Source organism: Peromyscus maniculatus, chromosome 1 (assembly GCF_049852395.1).
Source record: "Peromyscus maniculatus bairdii isolate BWxNUB_F1_BW_parent chromosome 1, HU_Pman_BW_mat_3.1, whole genome shotgun sequence".
Lineage (NCBI taxonomy): Eukaryota > Metazoa > Chordata > Mammalia > Rodentia > Cricetidae > Peromyscus > Peromyscus maniculatus.
The window spans coordinates 146,109,231-146,128,894 of NC_134852.1; the positions used below are offsets into that span (position 1 = coordinate 146,109,231).

Sequence of the window (19,664 nt, forward strand, 5' to 3'; positions counted from 1 at the left end):
TCCATCCCCGGGACCCACACAGTGGAAAGGAGAAAACTGACTCCTGCAGGTTGCCCTCTGACCTCTACACATGCGCTGTGCCGTATATGTGCCCACACACAGCCACGCACAATTAATTAGTTTAACAATAAATTCTGAAAAGTGTGACCTGTGTAGAGCCCTGTGAGGACCAACTGTTACCAAACACTGACCAGTGGGTTGGGCAAATGTGAATATTGGGTTGATGGTTTGTTGTGTAACTTTTCCTGAAGACACATGAGCAAACATCTATTTACCCAAGAGAGGACACCCATCATAGACCCACCCACGAAATGACTGCACCCATGTCTACCCTGACATGGTAGTTTCTTGGGGTAATTTACCAGTAAATTTCTTGGGGTTCCATACAGAAGCATGTGTGACTCAGAGGCAGCTGCTTCACTGGAAAGCCCACTCCAGCCTAGGTAACAGCTCACGAAAAGCTGCATCATTACAGCTTCCTGTGCAGTTTGTAGGCAGCTCCACTGAAGAGTCTCTGCACCACCCCTGGAAATTGGTCTATGACTTGTAAAACCTCAGGAAAGGGCCTCAGGGGTCTTACAGCTTTCTTAACATTTTGTGAGCTTCTGACTCCCTCTCATGAGAATATGTTTTAATCTTGAGGAAATAGCGGTACAACAAGCCTAATAATGGTGACTAAGAAATTGCCGTTCTAATATGCTGTAGTATTGGTATGTGGTGAGGTTTCTCTTTAAAAAAAAAAAAAAAAGAGTCGTTATTTTTAGAGGTGAATGAGGAGCATTTGTGGGTGTGTCGTGACTTCTCGGAGATGGAGTTGGGATAGACAGGGCTGCCTTGTCCTCATGAGAAAGTTAGGACAGATACATTCCAGGGCAGGGATGGGGGGTTTTGTTAGTCTATCCCCTCACTTTGTAGTTTAAAAGACAAAGAAGAGGAAAGAGCACACTGGTGTCCGTGTGACATCGAGGAGAAAGCTCGGGGACATTCCCAGTGACACAAGGTAGACACGGAGACCAGATGAGGTAGGCTAAGGTAGGACTCCATTGAGAGGAAATATCCAGGACCTGAAAAACATGGGCAGGGAGAGTAGTGAGCAGTTGCCTGAACCGAGATGAAGACAGGAGGGGTCTTACTGGAGACAACAAACAAATACTCTAATAAAAGTGTTTTCACAGCCAGAGCTTATTCACCATACATTAAAAACAGGTGTGTTTTCCAATATGTAAATTCATCTCAATTAAATGAGTAAATGTTGTGTAAAGCTAAAGTGAGAAAGAGGACGAGGAAAGGGAGAGAAAAAAACAAGAGTGGGTCTTCTTAACTCTCATTGCCTGGGTTCCAATCCCATCTCAGCTACTTGTAAGCTGAGTAGCCTGGAGGGACTTACTGAACCCGTCTGTGCCTCCCTGCCCTGACTCATGAGGTCCAGGTAGTGGCAGCCCCGGCTCTTGGTTGACAGTGCAATGAGTATTCCAGAGACAAGCAAGCTGGACTGTCTTCAGAACACAGCAGCACTCTCCGGCACTGGCTTTGGCTGTGGTCAACAGGGAGCAAGCTCTAGACTCAGCCATCTGGCCAGTCTCTGAAAGTCAGGAATGCTGTTGTTTCAATCCCCAACTCCCTCAGTGTGTGTGTGTGTGTGTGTGTGTGTGTGTGTGTGTGTGTGTGTGTGTGTGTAATGGCTTGTGCTGCACACAGGGAGAGCTAGGCTCAGGCCAAATGGGTGAGGTCAGGATGAAGAGTTAGTTGACAGGGATTCCCAGCAGTGTGCCTTGGTGGTAAAGTCAAAATGAACCTGCAGTAGCAAAGGCTAGCCCCTGTCTCTGCACCTGCCTCATGCCCATCCCTCACTACATACTTTCTCCATTCCTGGTAGGGTGAGGCCTATCCACAGACCTTCAGCTTTACTCAGTCTATGGATTCCAGTGTTAATCTCATCCAAAACTCCCCTATGATGGTTGTCTCTAAATGTCTTGGCAACCATGCCCCGATCAAGTTTACACATGGAATTCAGCATCGTGCTTGGTCCTTGCAAGGCTTAAGGAAAACCCAGATTGTCAATATCCTTACAGAAACACTTTTTAGAAAAAGTCAGTGGAAGTTGGTGCCGTCCCCATGGGTCATCTTTCACCCCACTCAAGGGCTTTGCAGGGTTTCCTGACCCTAGATAATACCCTCCAGAGACAGTGACTGCCCTCGGGGGAGGAAAGTGCCTCTCTCCAATGGAAGCAAACACCTGACTGAGAGCACTCTGGCTAAACTGTCTTCCTCCTTGCCCTGACACCCCAGGGGAAACCCTCGGCCACAGAAAAAGCAACCCAGAAACTGCAGGGCATGCCTCTCTGCAGGTGGCTTTCCACAGGCAGGTCCTCAACAGTGTCCTGCAGCCTAGGACATCCCAGACCTGCCCCAAGGACTGTGATCTTCACAAACATTCACTGAATTCTTCCAACCCACTTCCCTAACTTGCTTTACCAGCACTAATTAGCTGACTATTTAGGGACACCTGGAAAATTCTCAGCATGTCCCTGTGAACATCTTGAAGCCCCGAGGACAGAGCATCCATCTCCCCACAGTAGCGGTAGGAATTGCCAGAGTCCCATGACAGCCCTATAGGTGGTACCTGAGTCTCCCTCAGGGTGGCATCACAGCCCATATCTAGGGCTTTCCAGTTCGTTTGAAAGCAAGATTTATTGGTTCATAACATTGTCGTGGGCAGGAAGTGTTACTTTCAGGAAGCGAGGGCTGTCACATGACCTCAGCACCCAGAACAGAAACAAATTCTGGTTAGGTCTCTTCCGGGCCTCGGCACACTTAACAACATCTGTGGTCCCACTATCAGGAGCTACGCAGGCCTCAAGTTACACGACAGCTCCTTTGTCCTGAAACTTGGGAGGGTATCCCAAGTGCTCTTTAAAAGATCTGGCCCCTGAAAAGGTACGAAGTATCTCTTGAGGGTTAGCACGTTGCCAAAATGTGCCAGAAACAACAGGAAATGGCTTCTTTTCATCAGTGGCCAAAATGAATTCAATATTCATCGTGACGCATTTTCTTAGACAAAGAATTCATTATAAATATGTTAAAATTGTAAGGAAATGTTATCATCCATAATACATACAGGAAGAGTCCTGAAAATTAACATGTAAAAGAGCAGAGTAGGAAAATAGATGGTGTTCTGGTTTGCTTTGCTACTGCTGTGATAAACACCATGACCAAAAGCACCCCATGGAGGCACATCCTGATCGTGGTCTGTCATAAAGGGAAGTCAAGGCAGGAGCTCAAACAGGGACTAAAGCAGAAACCAAGAAGGAGCACTGCTTACAGGCTCACTCGCTGGCCCGTGCTCAAGACCCCCGACTTAGGGGATGGTGCCACCTACAGTGGTCTGAGGTCTCCTATGTCAACTGATAATCAATACAATGCCCCACTGACATGACCATGGGCCCAGTGAATCTGGCAATCCTCCAGATGATTCTGGGCTGTGTCACCTTGACAGCTGAAGATATTAAGGAGATATCAAACACAGCCAGGGAAAAATCAAAGTATCTAATTAATTCCATTTTAATCATCATGCAAAGGAGCCAAACTCTCTGGAAAGTAGAGAAAGCTAAGCTAAAATGTTATTGTCTTTTTGCCTGACTAGCGGAAGGATCATTAGTGTCCAGGAGAAAGTGGCTTCCCTCATAAACCCCCGGTGAGCATGGATGTCAGATGCTTTGGGAGACCATCTGAAATTTTCCATTGTTGTTTGATAAGGTGTGTAGTGGAAACAAGGTCCCCTTTTAGGAGATGCCATACAGGAACCCTGGTGAGATAAAGTGTACAAGGTAGGTGCCAGGGAGAGAGAGCTCAGTGATTAAGAGTACTTGTTGCTCTTCCAGAGGACCCAAGTTCAGTTCCCAGCACCCACATGGCCCTTTACAACTCACTGAAACTTCAGCTCCAAGAGATCAGACACCCTATTCTGGCCTACACAAGCACTTGCACACATGTGGTACAAACACACAAAGACAGACACACGTGCATGCACATGGGGAATAGCCTCAAATCCCCCATGCAATCTGGGCCCATCCAAAGTGTAGGACTGCAAGCAGCTAGGACACAGAATGAAGAGGCTCGCCCAGTGTGGCAGCTCTCCAGGGTCAATGAGAGAGGTGAGCTGGGGACCTGTTCAGAGCATGTTTCATCTGGTCCCTTCATACATACAGCATTAGTGTTAGGATGTGTCACCAAGAGGGTGATTCTGCATAATCGGTAGTTTGGGGTTTTTCCTTCCTGAACAATTCATAAAATAACAGTACTTCCTGCAACCCATGTGATCTTGGATCACAGGAGGGAGTAGTGAGTCTATTTATTGACCAAACCTGCATGTTTATGAGTGGAGCTTCTTGGGAGAAAATGTAGAGGAAGATGCATTCACAACTTCACGTCAGGGGAACAAAGCAGTTGGCATGCTCACTCTGTCTGCACTACTTGGAATATTTATCACAGTCCTCTGGCCCATGAAGCTTTGTGGATTCGAACCAAGAAAGTCCTCCAGGGGCTGTGTTGTCTCTTCCCAGAGCACGGCTGCTCACTACGCTCCCTGTCCTTCCTTCCCTCCTCTTCCTCCTTTACTTCAACTCTGCCTCCCCACTGGGGACCCCTTAGAGGTGTGGAACACCCCTCAGTGGAGGAGTACTATCTGTGGCAGATTGGTACAGAACTCCACAGGGTCTGGGAAGAGCTCCCCACAGCTGGCCCATGCCCCCCTGCATGGGTCCCTCTCAACAGCAGATGAGTCACGGGGGGAACCTGCGTCCAGAGGGAAAAGTTCCAGGCCCCACCTTAGACACAAACCATTGTCTTTCCAGGGTCAGGACCAGATGATATACACTTCCAGGTGTGCCTATGTCTAAAATCTACGTGAGCACACATGTACTCACTCACATACTGTTGGGAAACCCGACAGCACTTTAGGGGAAAGGCTGAACCATCTAGAGAGACCCAGAGTCAGTGTGAACAGAAAGCAGAATGTGACTATGGGATATCCTCCGGGAGGACCTCATGCCTCCCTGGATGGAACACCATGGGGGCGGAGCGGACACTGCCCTAGAATGCACAAGGGTTCATTTTCTGACCCATGTTGTTTATCAAAGTTAAATTGAAATCTAACCAACAACTTCATACTGACCAACAACTTCAAAAATTTTTACATGAAGTATGGGTTTCTTCCTTTGCAATGTCTGAGGCAAGAGTTAGTCTGGACTCATCTTCCCATGGACTCTCGACACCCTGTAGCCAGAACAAGCCCCACATGCCTCCCTGTGTTCCATAGCAACTGTCCTGGCTTTGGATCTTCCTGCTGCCCTTGGAAAGCCTGTGGACTTCTGGTCCCAACCTCCTGCCTTCCTGGACAAATGTCATTAGAAGTCACAGAAACCAGTTTGAGTCACCTGTTCTGCCTGGTGTGACAACCTATCTATGCCTTGGGTCATCCAACCCATGCCTTGTGGGATTCCTGTGTCTGTTATCACAGCCTGTACTCCAAGAACACGGACATGGAGGCTGGTCCCCCAAGTCTTTGACAAGGCCTGGGGGAGGATTGGCAGGGCCCACAGGCCCACTCTGTCTGTGGACCTCGTGTCTGTGACAGAGTGGACCTTGTGGCCAGCCAGTTTTGTAGCAGCTCATGCAGAGCAGAGGCTGAGCCAGAGGCTGACCTCTGGGCAATGCAGAAGTGGGTAGTTTCACCATGGTGACACACCGAGAGAAGATAGTGAGCATTCTTGGAAAAGAAGGAGGCAGCCCACGCTTTCTAACGGCCTTTGACCCACAGTGCACGGAGTTGAATCAGGGTGTCCTGAGCAGTGGGACTCCCTGTCACTGGCTCAGCTCGGCCCCTCTGTTCCAGGCAGCTCTCAGCTGCCCAGGCTAGAACTTGCTTCAGGCCCTAGCCCAGGTATGGCACTCTCTGGAGTCACAGACAGAAAGCCGTGGGTCAGGCTGTTCCTGAAGGGACCCAGCTGGGCAATGGGCAGGTGTGGACTGGAGGGAGGAACAGATAGTCTTAGCCATTAAGCCTAATACAAACCTGGCCTTGTTCCTCTGGGACATGCAGGGCCACAGGTGGCTGGCTGTGGGTCACAACCTCTAGATTACATGCACAGGGGTGGGGAGACAATGACCAGATTTCAAACTCCTCCCTGGATCCCCGAGCTTCAAGAGACTAGGCTGGCTCATCAGAGGAAGGATGTGAACCCCCCAGCACACACTCAACTTGGGAACAATATTTGGCACTTCTGGAACTCAAGAGGATGGAAATGTAGCTATTGACCTCCAGGGCCTTTCTACAGGGGACATGCTTGGTCCTGGCAGCATGTGATCCTCAGCTCCAGAACAGAGCCCTCTGGACCAGTTCAAGAGAGGAGCCAAGCTGGTTAACTGGAGGAGCGGGCTTCTGATGGAGTCCTTCGGGTGGGAACTTTGTAGAGATAAGAGAGCACCCTAACAGGCTGAGAGGGTAGGTGAGTTGATGATCACAAGGTGACCAGAGCCAAGGGGCAAAGGCAGGGATACATGTCTCTCTGAGGAAGATGGACCTGGTAGGTGCACAGGATGGACTAGCAGGGGGATTCCTGAAGGCCAGTGATCTCTGCACTCCTCTCATTGTGACAGGGAGTTCACAACCCTGAAAAGCCAGCCCACGGTGTATCTGTTCCTCAAGAACTGTACCCACCCTTGGGGCCAGCCTGTCCCTTTTTATACCTAGTGTTCTTGCCCCAACTGGGCTGGGACACAACAGCTGTTCCCCGAGGGGGATCCACCTTCCTCCACCTCCTCATTGTGGAGAGGAGCTGGGTCAGAGGTGCTCAGAGAAATAGCTGACTAGCAGCTTGCATTTGGGGTACAGGAAGTTTACCCTTTATCGGGGACCTCGGACAAGTCACACCATCACACCCCTCTGTCCCAAAAACTGATGGGAGATCACTTGCAAACTGTACCACGTGATGTGCTGTGGGAATCCTTCTTCCCCCTGCCCAGGATCCTGATGGGGGCCCTCTATCTTCTACCATCCACCCACCCACAGGCCCTCCGGACCCTGGTACCTCCCAGCCGCTGCTCACCTGGCTGTTGCTGCCTCTGCTCCTCCTCCTGCTCCTCCTCACAGCCTACTTCTTCAGGTAGGAGTGTCCCCAGACGCTGACGTGCCCTAACCATCTCCTATGAGGAAATGAGTGTGCTGGAGGCTGGGGGTGTGGGCCCAAACAGCTCAGACACGAGCCGGCCGGCCTGAGCTGCACAAGGCTCAGCCATGAGCAACAGAAAGAGTTTTTCCCGGCTTACCTGGTGGGTATCACCGCACTCAGGGCTTGGGGGTTCCTGCTGTGCCGAGACCTAACACATCTTTTGCCTCTAAGGTTCAGGAAGCAGAGGAAAGCCGTGGTCAGCAGCAACGACAAGAAGATGCCCAACGGGATCCTAGAAGAGCAAGGTATGGTACACCGGGTCTCAGGACTGACACTGAAAAGGACGGGCGTTCACAGCCCTGTCTGGCTGTCCCGTAAGCTTTCCTCTCTCTCCAGCTCCTCCTGGGTTGGTGCTGCCGCTTCCTAGTCACTTAGAATTTCTCTATATTTCGGAACTTGGTGTCAGAGGTCATTTTCCCTGCAAAGGAGAGCGGATGTCTGAGACATTTCAGTTTGTGGGTTTTGGTTGCTTTTTTTTTAAAGAGACCACTCATATCCTGTCAGCTTAGCAGGGCTTTGCTATCTAACATTTCCCACTGAGGCCTTTGAAATCACCCTGTGATAAGGCTCTAACTTGTGAAGAGAAGTGTTCAGTTGACGCCGTACTACCTCGGGATCGAGCTGGCAGGGCCACTGCTCTGCCGAAGCTGCTCGCTCTTTTTTGAAGGAGCATCAGTTAGGGGACATGCCTAACTGAGATTCCAGCTGTGTCCTGACTTGTAAATGCTGCTTACAAAAGCTTGTTTTTCTTTCTGTGTTTCAATGGGAGACAGACACAGCGGAGGTTTTAGACACGCAGGTTCTAGCTGAGTGGGGTGGGGGTGGCACAGGCTTGAAATCTCAGCGTTTGGAGGCACCTGCTGAGGCAGAAGCATCACAGGTTCAAGGCCAGCCTGAGCTACAGAATAAGATCTTGCTCCAAATGACCAAGGGATCTGGGGCTGTAGCTCAGTGGCACAGTACTTACCCAGCATGTGCAAAGTCCCTGGTACAATCCCAGTGTGACAACTAAAAACCCCAAACCCTGATTTGTACCAGTGGCTTCAGCTTTGTCCTAACTTCCTACAGAGCTGTGCCTGGCTGGAGGTAACATGCATGTCATCAGAACTCAAGTGAAACTTTAGAACCCACTCAAGATAGTGAAGGGGCTAATGCCACCCCCAGAGCTGGGGGGAATGTGAGCAACAGAGGACTCCACTGAGCTGTAGCATTACAGGCCTTGGGGGACCTGCACTCCTGAGCAGACCATCATATGGCCCAGTGCACCTCCATGCTCCACCCTGCGCTTCTCCCTTTCCTGCACAACCCAGAAGCCAGTGCAGAGGGAGGGGTGTGGCTGGCAGGGCACAGATGCTCACAGGCTTCTTCTACCAGCCCACCTGGCTGAAGCCAAAGGCTGCCTTGGAGCAAAGTCCATGGCATAGACTCAGTGAACTCTGCAAATGGGACAGGGCCTTTTGCAAGGGTGACAGCTGGCTTATTCTACTGACTTTATCAATGTCAGCGCTCTCCCTGTGAAGAGAAACACCAATTCCTAACACTGCTTCCACCTCATTCTGAGCTTGTGTGAATGACTAGTCCAAACCCATCAACCCCACAGCCCACCCTCTGCTTGGCAATGCCCTCCTCTCCTGCCTCAAAGACAGTTCTCTGCATTGCAAGGTATGGGGTTTGAGGAAGCGGGCAAACCTGTGTGTTGCCAAGAAGGGAAGGCTGCAAGACAGAGATCCTGGCAGATTCCCATCCATTCTGAGCTTAGACCCAGAGCCCTGTGATTCCTCTTCTCTGGTCCCAAACCTGGACCTTGAAGCATGGAGCTGCAGTGACCCTTGTGTAGGACCATAGGCTAGACGGAAGGGTGAGTGGTGGGTGAGCTAGTGAGCAAGATCACGAATGCAATGTCTGTGATGGACAGGCATGCTGCCATCACTTGCTGAAAATAGGGTGTGTTGGGAAGCAGATGTTTGATTCAGTGGCTCAGGGCTGGGTTAGCCCCAGGGTGCTCAATTTGAGAGTACTGCTCCCCTCCCACTATACAGATCCATCAGGAATGCTGTCCGACCATCTAAGAAATGAGTCACCCGTGGGCAATGGAACTAAGTGGCTTCTCTGTGTCTCCTGACCCTACAGAGCAGCAGAGAGTGATGCTGCTGAGCAGGTCACCGTCGGGTCCCAAGAAGTACTTCCCCATCCCAGTGGAGCACCTGGAGGAGGAGATCCGTGTGAGATCAGCAGATGACTGCAAGCGCTTCCGCGAGGAGTTCAATGTGAGTGTGCCGGGTCTCAGTCACCTTGACTGAGCAGCACGACAGTCAGAGCCAGCAGTTCCAGGGACTCAGGGACCTTGTGCCAATTGTGACGCTGCCCAGAAGTAGGGTCTGGAGAGCTGGGTCCCTAGTGCTGTGCTCACTAGTGCTCACTGCTCCTTGTGAAGTGAGATGGTTGAGTCTGATGCTCCTGGGGGTTGCTGCCAGCTCAGTTCCTGGGTACCATGTGTAACACCAGTTGTGATAGACACACTATTCTACCACGTGCTGCCTAGTGGAGGTGGCAGTTTCACGAGTCCCTGCAGACAGCCTCCCCACCAAGCATCTTGTCATGGTCCCCAAGAGGTCCAGCTTCTAATCAGATCAGCAGATGTCCCTCTGAGCCATGGTCATGGCACCGTTCAGTAATGATGGAGGCTGTGTGCGGGGAACACCAGCTCATGTTCAGTGTGTATGCGTTTCTGCTGTTTGTGATGAATCGCTCCCACAACCTCCAAGGAGAAGTGGTTCACTGAGACGTGCCCCGGCCTCCTGATAGTCCCCATAGCCATTTTCAGAACTCTCAACTTAAGACTCAGGGCAGATTAGTCACCCCACCCCCAGAGTTGTCCATTTCCTTTTTTTAAATTTAATTTATGTGTACGTGTGAGTGCTTCACATACATACATGCACCACACGCATACAGTGCCAGAAGAGGCTATCAGATCCCCTAGAAGTGGAGTTGCCGGTGGTCGTCAGCCACCAAGGAGGCCCTGAGAATGGAACCCAGGTCCTCTACAAGAGCAGAAAGTGCTCTTAACCTCTCAGCTGCCTTTCCAGCCCCCAAGTTGTTCATTTTTAAAATGTCTGTCATAGGGGTAGGCATGAAGCATTGTTTTAGATACGAGGTTCCGTATGGTTGGTGTTTTGAAGTGTTTTGTTCAAATCTTCACCCTGTGTGCGGGGCTGGGAGCTGAACGTTGGGCCTGAGCAAGAGTGGGTGTCCGTGGATGGTTGCCTTGGCCCGTCTCTGTCTCTGTCTCTGTCACATCAGTTGCTCTACTCCAGGTCCCTTCCACCACCAGCAAATGGTACCTGGGGATGGGGACCCTCTGGCAACACCATTGTGAGCCCCAGAGGGCGAGCTTTTTAAGCAGCGCAGTGCGGTTGTTTCTAGAGGCCTGTGGACTGAGGACACGGCAAGGCGCTGGTGCATTTAACCACACTTCACTGACTTTTCAACATTACACCCGCCCCTTGTCTTGCTTCCCTTTTTATCAGTGCCAAGCGGGCTTTCCTCTTTTTTTTTTTTCTTTTTTTTAAATTAGGTCATACCGAGAGAGAGCACCGAGCATTCCTGTTCTGAAAATTTACAACTTAGTAGCAGAAGTTAATTCTCCATTTTCAAAATAGCTGTCCCTCGCACTGATGGTAGAAGCTTGTCCCGCCCTGCTTGTCCCACTTCCTCTTCCACTTCTGCAGTCACGTGTGGGGTGCCAGTAACCCTACTGTTCGTGGAGGGTCTCAGAGGAGGCCAGGAACAGAACGAGGTAGCAGAGGGACTTGGCTCAGGGGCAGAACTCAAGAGGACACAAAAAGCGCAGTAGCCGAGGCTTATTTAAAATATCAAACCAAGGAAAGGGATGGTGAATGAAACAGCTTGAGCACAATCAAGAGAGAACAATGTCAGTGTGCTTCCCTGTGGCCAGGGGCTCCGATCTGGGTTATGTCGTGCAGTTACGGATTCTACCATTGTTTAGGAGTTTGATGTTTTCATCATTATGAATTTTGAGCGTTAAGTTAGCTGTTTAGAAAAGATGTTTCTGAGCTGGGAAGACGTCTCAGCAGGTAGAGGCACTCACCACCAAGCCTGACGACCTGAGTTCAATCCCCTGAAACCCACCTGGTGGAGGGAGAGAACTGATTTGTGAAAAGTGTCTTCTGACCTTCACATTCATGCCATGGCATGTATGTGTGCACGCAGGCATGCCCTCACAAACACATAAATGTAATCTCAAAATTGTAAGAAGAAAGCCTGTGATAGAAAAGAAGTTGCCTCAGAGGCTTGTTTCTGCTGATTCTTGGCTTTTTCTGGAGCCTTGTAAATATTATACCCCAAACAAATTCTTCCCTCACCTGTCGCTCCCAGCCTGCCTCTCTGTGGCCCTCAGCTGCGCAGTCTCCCTGCCTGGCAACGGGCAGCTAGAGATACAGTTGTGGGGTAGTAAAGTGTACACAGCCTGGCTCTTCTCTCCAGTGAGGAACTGATCCTGTCCAAGGCCACACTCCTGCAACATCTCTCTCCTGCCCAGATCAGCCACTCCGGTTCTCAGAGAACACATTTAAGTTCTGTTGTCCTTCCACTCCCTTTCTCTGGTCTGATAGCCCCTTCCAAAGGTCCTGGGAGGGATCTGGGTAAGTCTCAGCGTGTTTGGATATTCCTGTACTGCCAAGCCCACGTTCACTGTCAGGTGACTGTGAACTTGAGGCTAAGAAGGGGTTTGGCCTCGGATCATCAGTACTGTGGGATGAATGGCTGGCGCTGGCTTGAGTAGTCATCCTGGCCTGGAAGACTTGGCCTGTTTTCTTCACCTCTGCCTCAGTTTCCCTATCTGTGAAGTAGGATTTTCCCTGCCCTGTGGGACTGGGATAACACATAAAGAGAGAAGTAACAGTTAACATGCGGATGAGATGCTATCAGCTAGCTCTGCCTGGAGAGGGCACACATCTCTATCCTGTTTCCAGTTCCTGAATTCGGTAGAAAAGGAGGCCCCTGTGCAGTGAGAACCCATCTCTCGTGAGCATCTTCTCCAGCTTTGTCCCAGCAAGCTGTGTCAAGCCACAGGCCTGGGACCTGTGCTGTGGCAAAGACGGCAGAAATACACACAAAGGGAGGGCCTTTTATTTTTGTTTATTTTTATTTTTTTATTATTTGAATGTAGAAGTCCCAGCATAACCACAAACCAGAGCCATTCTCTGGTGTTGATGGAACAAACCAGACCTCCTACAGAACGCACCGAGAGTCACCGCAGGCTAACCATCTCCAGGCACTCTTACTTTCCTGGGACTACCAAGCAGCTGAGAACCCCGAGGTCCTGGGTAGCCTGACAGCAGGAAATACTGGGCCCAGCCTGTGCAGGGGCTGCTCAGCTTGCTCGGATCAGGAGGACACAGAGAACTTTGCCTAGTTCTGCCCACCTCCCCTTGTCCCATCCTCCAGGACCCTGGGGGGACAGGGTGTACCACCTCATCTCTATGCCCCACCTCTCAGGGCCACACAGCTATGGAAGGGGTGGTCAGAGCTCGATGCCTCTTTCTGCTCAGGCTTCCTGGGCCACTTCATTGCAGCTACTTCGTCTTCCTTTGTTTTATACAGTCTGTTGTTTTTAGTAGGCTTTATTTTTAGAGCAGTTTCAAGTACACAGAAAAATTACATACACACTGGAGAGTTCCTGTGTACCCTGTCTCTCCACAGAGCGGGTTCCTCTGCCATGGGCCCGCTGCAGGGGAATGCGCCATTTGTTACAATTAATAATCGCCCTTGGCGGTGTCGTCACTGAGCTCCTAGGATCTGCTCAGACTGTGGGGTTTGCCAGCTGCACAGTTTCGTGTGCCACTGGGACTGGTTTTTGTGTTCAGGGCTAAAAACCTTTTGAGAGGGCCTAAGGATGTCATTACAAATTCAGTGTCCAGTGAGGGCCGAGGAGGTAGTGTCAATCCAGCTCTGGTAGTGAATCAAAATTCAAGGAACGTGAGTGTTCAGAGCTGGGGACAAAGTGGAGAACCCCTCATTGGCATTGCTAGGATGACCTCTGACTGGTCCCTCCACACTGGCCTAGGCAAAGCCTCTGCCTGTGGCTACGAGGTGTGGTGGCCCCAGAGCAGAGGAGGGGGGGTGTCATACAGCATTCTAATGTAAGCCCTTGGGGAAGAACTGAGTTGGTCACTGAAGAAGTTCCTGCCTGCTAGAGGAAGGTTAGGGCCCTGACCCAAATGAGAGCAATCCCAGGACATCATGGCTATCATCTGAGGCTGCTCGAAGAAGCCAGACCCCAACTCCCGGGGTCTTGAAGTGGGACACAGAAAACAAGAAAGCTTACGTGTTTCTCCATGCTTGAGTAAGGGAGTCCCTCCAGGGCTGACTACCAGGGTCTACCTCTTCAGCCAAATGATGCTGAGCATATGTCCAATCACTCCTTGGGTCTGGTTCCATGTCATTGGATCATAGGCTAGTTGTGAGGGGAGGCATTAGAGCCACGTACTTTCTCTGTGCCTGATCCATCACAAACACTCAGTAAGTAGTAACGCTTCCTCCTTGGAGCCCAGTGGTCCGAGGTCCAGCCAGAGTCAGGCTTAATGTTGAAGGGCATGATTTGAAATACACAGTGCTCTTTACCCTACCTCATCTGAGTATGAAGAGGAACCTGGAAGCAAGCAAGAGGCGAACAGCTGGAGGCAACCAAAAATCAGAGGCAGGGTGACTTTGGTGGTAGAAGGAACTAGAAACCCACGTGTCCACTTAACTCCCAGAGATGGCACTTCTTAGTGTGAGCATGCTTGCAAAGTGAAACTTCCGTTTCACACTGACACTCCTCAGCTGGGGTACAGCAGTGTTAAGGTGGTGCATCTTGAGCCTCAAAGAGCCCCCAAACTCCTAGCTGCTGATTCTGTGCCCAGGGGGTGGAGGCTGGGAGAATCAGCATTTCCAGGGAGCTTCTAGACCTGCCCCTGCTGACGTGACCCGATCCACAGAGATACCTGGGTCCTGAGCATGGTGAGGGCTGTGGCTACAGTCACTTTCCAGGATCCTGCTCCTTCTCTCCCACAGCCCAGGCCAGGGTCCCAGCACCCTCTTCTTGGTAGTCTTTGCCCCTCTTTCTCCTGCATCAGAACTCCTTTGGGATCAGTTTGCCTGTACCCAAGGAGTCTCTTCCTAGGCTAAAACCTGTGTGGACTGGAGCATGATGGAATTGTGGTGTGAGTGAGTTCTTGACCTTACAAAGTTTAGGATATAACTCATTGTCTGCCCAGTGTCTAATGTGGGGCCTGAGGAGAGACAAGGATGAGGGACAGATGGTAGTTTTAATGCCTGGGCTTGGTAGGGAAACTGATGGGGACCTGGGTTTAGATTCATTAGTGTTCACTCTCTTCTCCATTTCTTCCAGTCATTGCCATCTGGACATGTACAAGGAACCTTCGATCTAGCAAATAAAGAAGAAAACAGAGAAAAAAACAGATATCCCAACATTCTGCCCAGTAAGACTTCTTTATTGTTGGTGTTTATTGTTTGTTTTTTGCATGATCTGTGACATGCAGGTTATACTTGGCGCTGCTTTGCAGCCTGCCGGTGACCATGTGCTCAGTGCTCATCCCAGGGAATCCAGGGCCACACTGTCTGAGGGCCTTTTTTCCCTACATGGTGCGTGGACATCATTGTTGCTGTTGACCACTCTGGTTGCTAAGCACACAGGAAGCAAGCTGGGCAGGAATGCTCCTCGCAGGCTTGGGCACCAAGGGGCAAGGTCTCTCCTGCCAGATCCTCTCCTGGACACCAGTCTAGGCCTGTTGGTGGCCTTGAGCAGCACCTTCCTTCATATTCAGTGTTTTGAGGCTATCAGGAACAAATCCCCAATGTGCTCTATGGCCCAGAACCAAAGGCCGAAATGGTAGAATGAAAAGCCCACATGGGTTTGGCACCCTTGAGAGAAGGCTTAGCAGATCTTATTCTAACCTCAGCAGCAAACCGTAACCATGAGCTGGGGAGTGTGGTTGCCAAGGAAGTGTCAGAGCTAGGGTGCAGGCTGCTGTGGGCTGGGCCTCTCATGACCTGCTGTAGCTGGCTGAGCCTAGTCCTGAGGTGCCTGTCTCACACGCCAGGACAAACCCTGCATGTTCCCATCCACCTTTTCAAAAGCTGGCCCAGGATGCCGAGTCTGCAGCCTTCCCATCCCCCCCCCCACCACCACCACAGATTTACTCTTCAGGCCCACAGACGAGCAGCCTCAAACAGCTCCACAAAACTCAGACTTACATCCTGAAGAGAGGCCTGCGGCTGCTGCCAGAGACCCTTGCTCTTGAGGAGTGCCTGGTGGAGGCAGGGAGCTGGCCACAGTTAGCTTGGGTGTGCTGTGTGTACATGGAGCTGTAACCTATCCAATATAAGATCTAGATTTCTAGCACTTTCTAAGGGTGGCTCTTCCCCACTGTCCATGTACAAGGCTTTCAGTGATTTTTGTAAAGCCCACCATGATCCTCAGATCCAACTAAACCTAGAGTAATTAACTAATGGGCTTTAGTTTGTTGGCACTAAGGGAGGAGGGGGTGGTTGTATAGCCAGGCTGTGAGGGTGGCTTGTCCCAAGTTTAGACTCTGAACATAGTGACTTTACTGCTGGGCAGGTTGTGGAATCTAAGGAAGAGGGGAACCCATACTGTGGCTCAGTCCCAAGTTTAGACTCTGGACACAATGGCTTTACTGCTGGGGGGTGGGGGGTGTGGAATCCGAAGAAGAGGGACACCCATGCTGTGGCTCACAGCCCAAAGGAGAGAAAGGCAGGTGGGCGCCTGGGCTCTTCAGAGTGGTTTGTGTCACCTGAAACTTGAGATATTCAAAGGTCAGTTTTGACTTTCAGTTTGGTGCTATCCTTCTTGATGAGTTTAATTTATGCCTTGGTTTGGCCCTCGTGTGTTTGGGACGTTAGGTATAGTTAGGTCCTAGGACCATGGCGGGCTTTACAGAAATCATTTACAAACCTTGTGCACGGATGTGGGGAAGAGCTACCTCCAGAAAGTGCTGGAATTCTCGTCCAGGGTCAAATATTGGACAGCTCCATGCACCTGAGAGCCCAGGATGCTCAGGTCATCTTACCTAGCTTTCTTTCTTCATCATTAAACCTACTGCCCCCCTAAAGCAAACGCTCACAGACTTAACCAGGAATATTTCTGAGACAGAGGTGGCAAGTCATACCTGTAGTCCCTGCAGCCTCCAGGCTGAGGCAGGAAGCTCTCCAGATGGAGACCAGCCTGGCCTACATGGAAAGTGAGACCCTGTCTCAAAGGAAAAGAAAAAAAAGGAGGAGAGAAGAAACAAGGATGGGAGGAGGGAGAACCAGAGAGAAGAGAAAGGAGAGGCAGACAGATAGACAGACAGGCTGACAGACAGATAGAGGAGTGCTAGTTTCCGGTGAAAGCTCAAGGGAATGGAGCAGATGGCCAAGCTCCTGCAGCAGGCCCAGGTAGGGCGCTCAGCTCACAGAGGGCTCATGCCAGCACAGGCTGGGTGCCTTCCCCAACTCTTTCTGCTGTGCACAAGGCTGGGTTGCGTCACAGAAGAAAATCAGCCTGCCCTCTCCCCATGTGAAAGCGTGGCTGCATTCTAACAGTCTGGTTCAATGTTCCCCATAAATTCCCCTGCTCCTGCCCCAGGGTGAGGCCCAACCTCCGTCCTACCCAGGAATAACACTTGACTTGAGGTGTTGACAGCTGTCCAGGACTGTGGGTATGTGGTGTGTTCCGCAGGACTGGTGAGCTGTTCCTTGTTGGTTTGAGTTTCCTACGGCATGGAAACATCATGCCTGCCAGGGACCAAGAGCGTCATCCCGGTTAAGGAGAGACTTGTCTGGCTATATGGAATTGTTGGTCGTGCTGGGGCAAGCAGTGGGCTGAATCTCATGGAATCAGGTTAGGATCTGCAAGATGGGATGGGGGGACCCAGTGCTCACAGCTCCAGGTGCCTCCTACCTCCCTTAGCCCACCCCAAGCCAGGGCAGACTTGCAGTAGGTTCAAAGATGCCCCTGGGCTAAAGTGCAGTGTTGGCCGTGGCCTGAGAATCCCAAAGACGGAGTCGAGTGCTCTGAGTCTGGAGGCTAGACTCATGCCTGAGGGGACTCTCTCTGTAGCCAGCAGCCTGATGGCCCTCTGCTGGAAGGATGCCACTGCTGGTAATTTTAGAAAGTGATGTTTTGACAGCAAAATGTGACTTTTCAGGATTAAGAAGCAGGAAGCTCTTAGAAGCTGAGAGAGTCTAAGTCTGCAGATGTTATTTTTTGTCCTGTGTTTCCGTAACTGTTCCACGGTGTAAGTCATTCTAAATTCTCGTGCTTCAGTCGGCATGACATATGCCGGGCCACAGCTGTTTCTACCCCGAGGCACTGAGCCCCTGAGCAAGAGTGTCTAGACCTGTGGCTGTGGATTTGGGGTTTGTCATCCTGCCCAGCATGTGTAGGCTAGTAACTGTCCCCAGAGTTGGGCCACTACCCTCCACCTGGAGTAGGACATATGCAGCTCAGCAATGAAACTCCATCAGGGAGTCTGAGCTAACACACACAGGCCAGCCAACAGCCTTCCATGTAAAGTGGGCCACAGCCAAAGCCCAAGCTAGCCTGGAACTCTCAGTCCTCCTGCCTCGGCCTCCTGAGTGCTGAGACTATAGTCCTTCCCACTTCAGCTACCTTTTTCACTACCTGCTGACACAGTGACAAAGTCTTTGTGGAAGAAAGGGATGAAAGGGCTATGAAGGAACCAGGGCCACAGCTCCCAGGTGTGCATATACATCACTGCAACACCATATATATGTCACACCATATATATACCCATGCCATATATATACCACACCATATATATATGTATATATATACATGTATATATCATATATATACCACACCACATACACCACACAAATAGTCCACTATAACATATCATAACTCACACCTGACAATACACACAACATACACTATATATACATGGTACCATATATCACACATAATAAACTCACAATCAGCATGCCCTATCACACAACACATACTTATCACACTGAATTATGTGTACATACCACGTGTGTATAAACACAATACCACAAAATGCACACACCACATACATACAGCACATATAACTCACAACACACATACCCACCCTACCATACAATATCACCCTCATACCATACAACACATGTCATGTGTGTGTAACACATAACACACAACACCACAAATATACATAAACATACACACACACACACACACACACACACACACACACACACACACATCTCTGGCTGCCCTCCCACTCTGGAAAATGCCCTGTTGAGCCAGCTAGACTCTGCACAGTCAGTCAATGGTCTAACTGTTCGAGCCCAGCTTCCCTCCAGTCCTGGGGCAGATGGTGAAGAATGGATACTGGAGTTCAGAGTCGCAAGCCCTTTACCCCCAGGTCCTCTGGAAAGCCTGAATGAAAAGACCTAGTTCTTCATTCTGAGGTCCTGCTATGTGCACTGTAGTGGTTAACGTTTGGACCCGTGATGAGAACATGGTCACTTTGCTCCTGCTGTTCTGCCTGTGTGATCATGGGGCCACCTCTCCTCCTCCCTCCCCTGGCTGAGGCACAGGTGGACCACGCAGGGCTCAACAAGGCAGGGGTACCCTGCCCTCAAGAGGAGACCTGGTAATGTCCTTCCAGTGACTGGCACTTGGATATGAGACACCCTGGGCCCCTGTAGCTCCTGGTCCTAACACTGTGGCGTTGTTTGCTTTTTCCAGACGATCATTCCAGAGTGATTTTGAGCCAAGTGGACGGAATCCCCTGCTCTGACTACATTAACGCTTCCTACATAGATGTAAGTTGATTGCCTTCCTTCCCCTTGGCCTGACATGAAGCCGATATTGGGTATTTAGGGACGGGGTCTGAAGTGTGATGTGTGGGTGCCTTCCTCTCTGATCCTGAGTATGTGTGTGGTCACCACCCTTCGGGCAGTTTGGTCACACTAGAGTGTGAGGCCATCATGTTTTCTCAGCTTGCCTCTTCACCAGAAGTCACAAAGATAACAGATCCAGGGGGATAATGACCTCAGTGGACACTGGAGGTGTTCAGTCCAGTTCCTTATAGCATTGACAAACTAGAACCAGCCAGATGCGTCTGACTAGACAAACCACAATAGGCCACGGAATGAATTTAGGTTTCTTTGAAATTATCATGTAAGGTTTTAAATTTCTTACTTACAATACAAGGAAATAGAAGGATTTGTAGACAATACATGAGCCCAGTGAGAAATATAAACATATGTATTTCTGCTTGGGTGTGTGTAGGAAAACAAAACAAAAAAAAAAAAAAAAAACAACAAAGAATAATAGTGAAGGCCATAGGAAAACAGTACCTGTTATCTCTGAGGTTGCTGGTGGGTTTGGTTTTCGTATTACCC

General features: G+C 50.3%; 1 protein-coding gene across 5 annotated transcripts in view; it reads left to right on the plus strand.

Moving 5' to 3' along the window:
* Ptpre (protein tyrosine phosphatase receptor type E) overlaps positions 1 to 19,664 on the plus strand; it is a 149,891-nt gene that overhangs the window by 106,470 nt on the left and 23,757 nt on the right. For 4 of the 5 annotated variants that reach the window (XM_006987566.4, XM_042285282.2, XM_042285278.2 and 1 more), the window contains 5 exons: positions 7,070 to 7,163; positions 7,401 to 7,474; positions 9,360 to 9,496; positions 14,641 to 14,731; positions 19,006 to 19,082. In XM_006987566.4, coding sequence (XP_006987628.1) covers positions 7,070 to 7,163; positions 7,401 to 7,474; positions 9,360 to 9,496; positions 14,641 to 14,731; positions 19,006 to 19,082 — 473 coding nt within the window. Of the gene's footprint in view, positions 1 to 7,069; positions 7,164 to 7,190; positions 7,330 to 7,400; positions 7,475 to 9,359; positions 9,497 to 14,640; positions 14,732 to 19,005; positions 19,083 to 19,664 lie in introns of those variants that run through there. The other variant, XM_006987567.4, reaches the window with a different exon arrangement.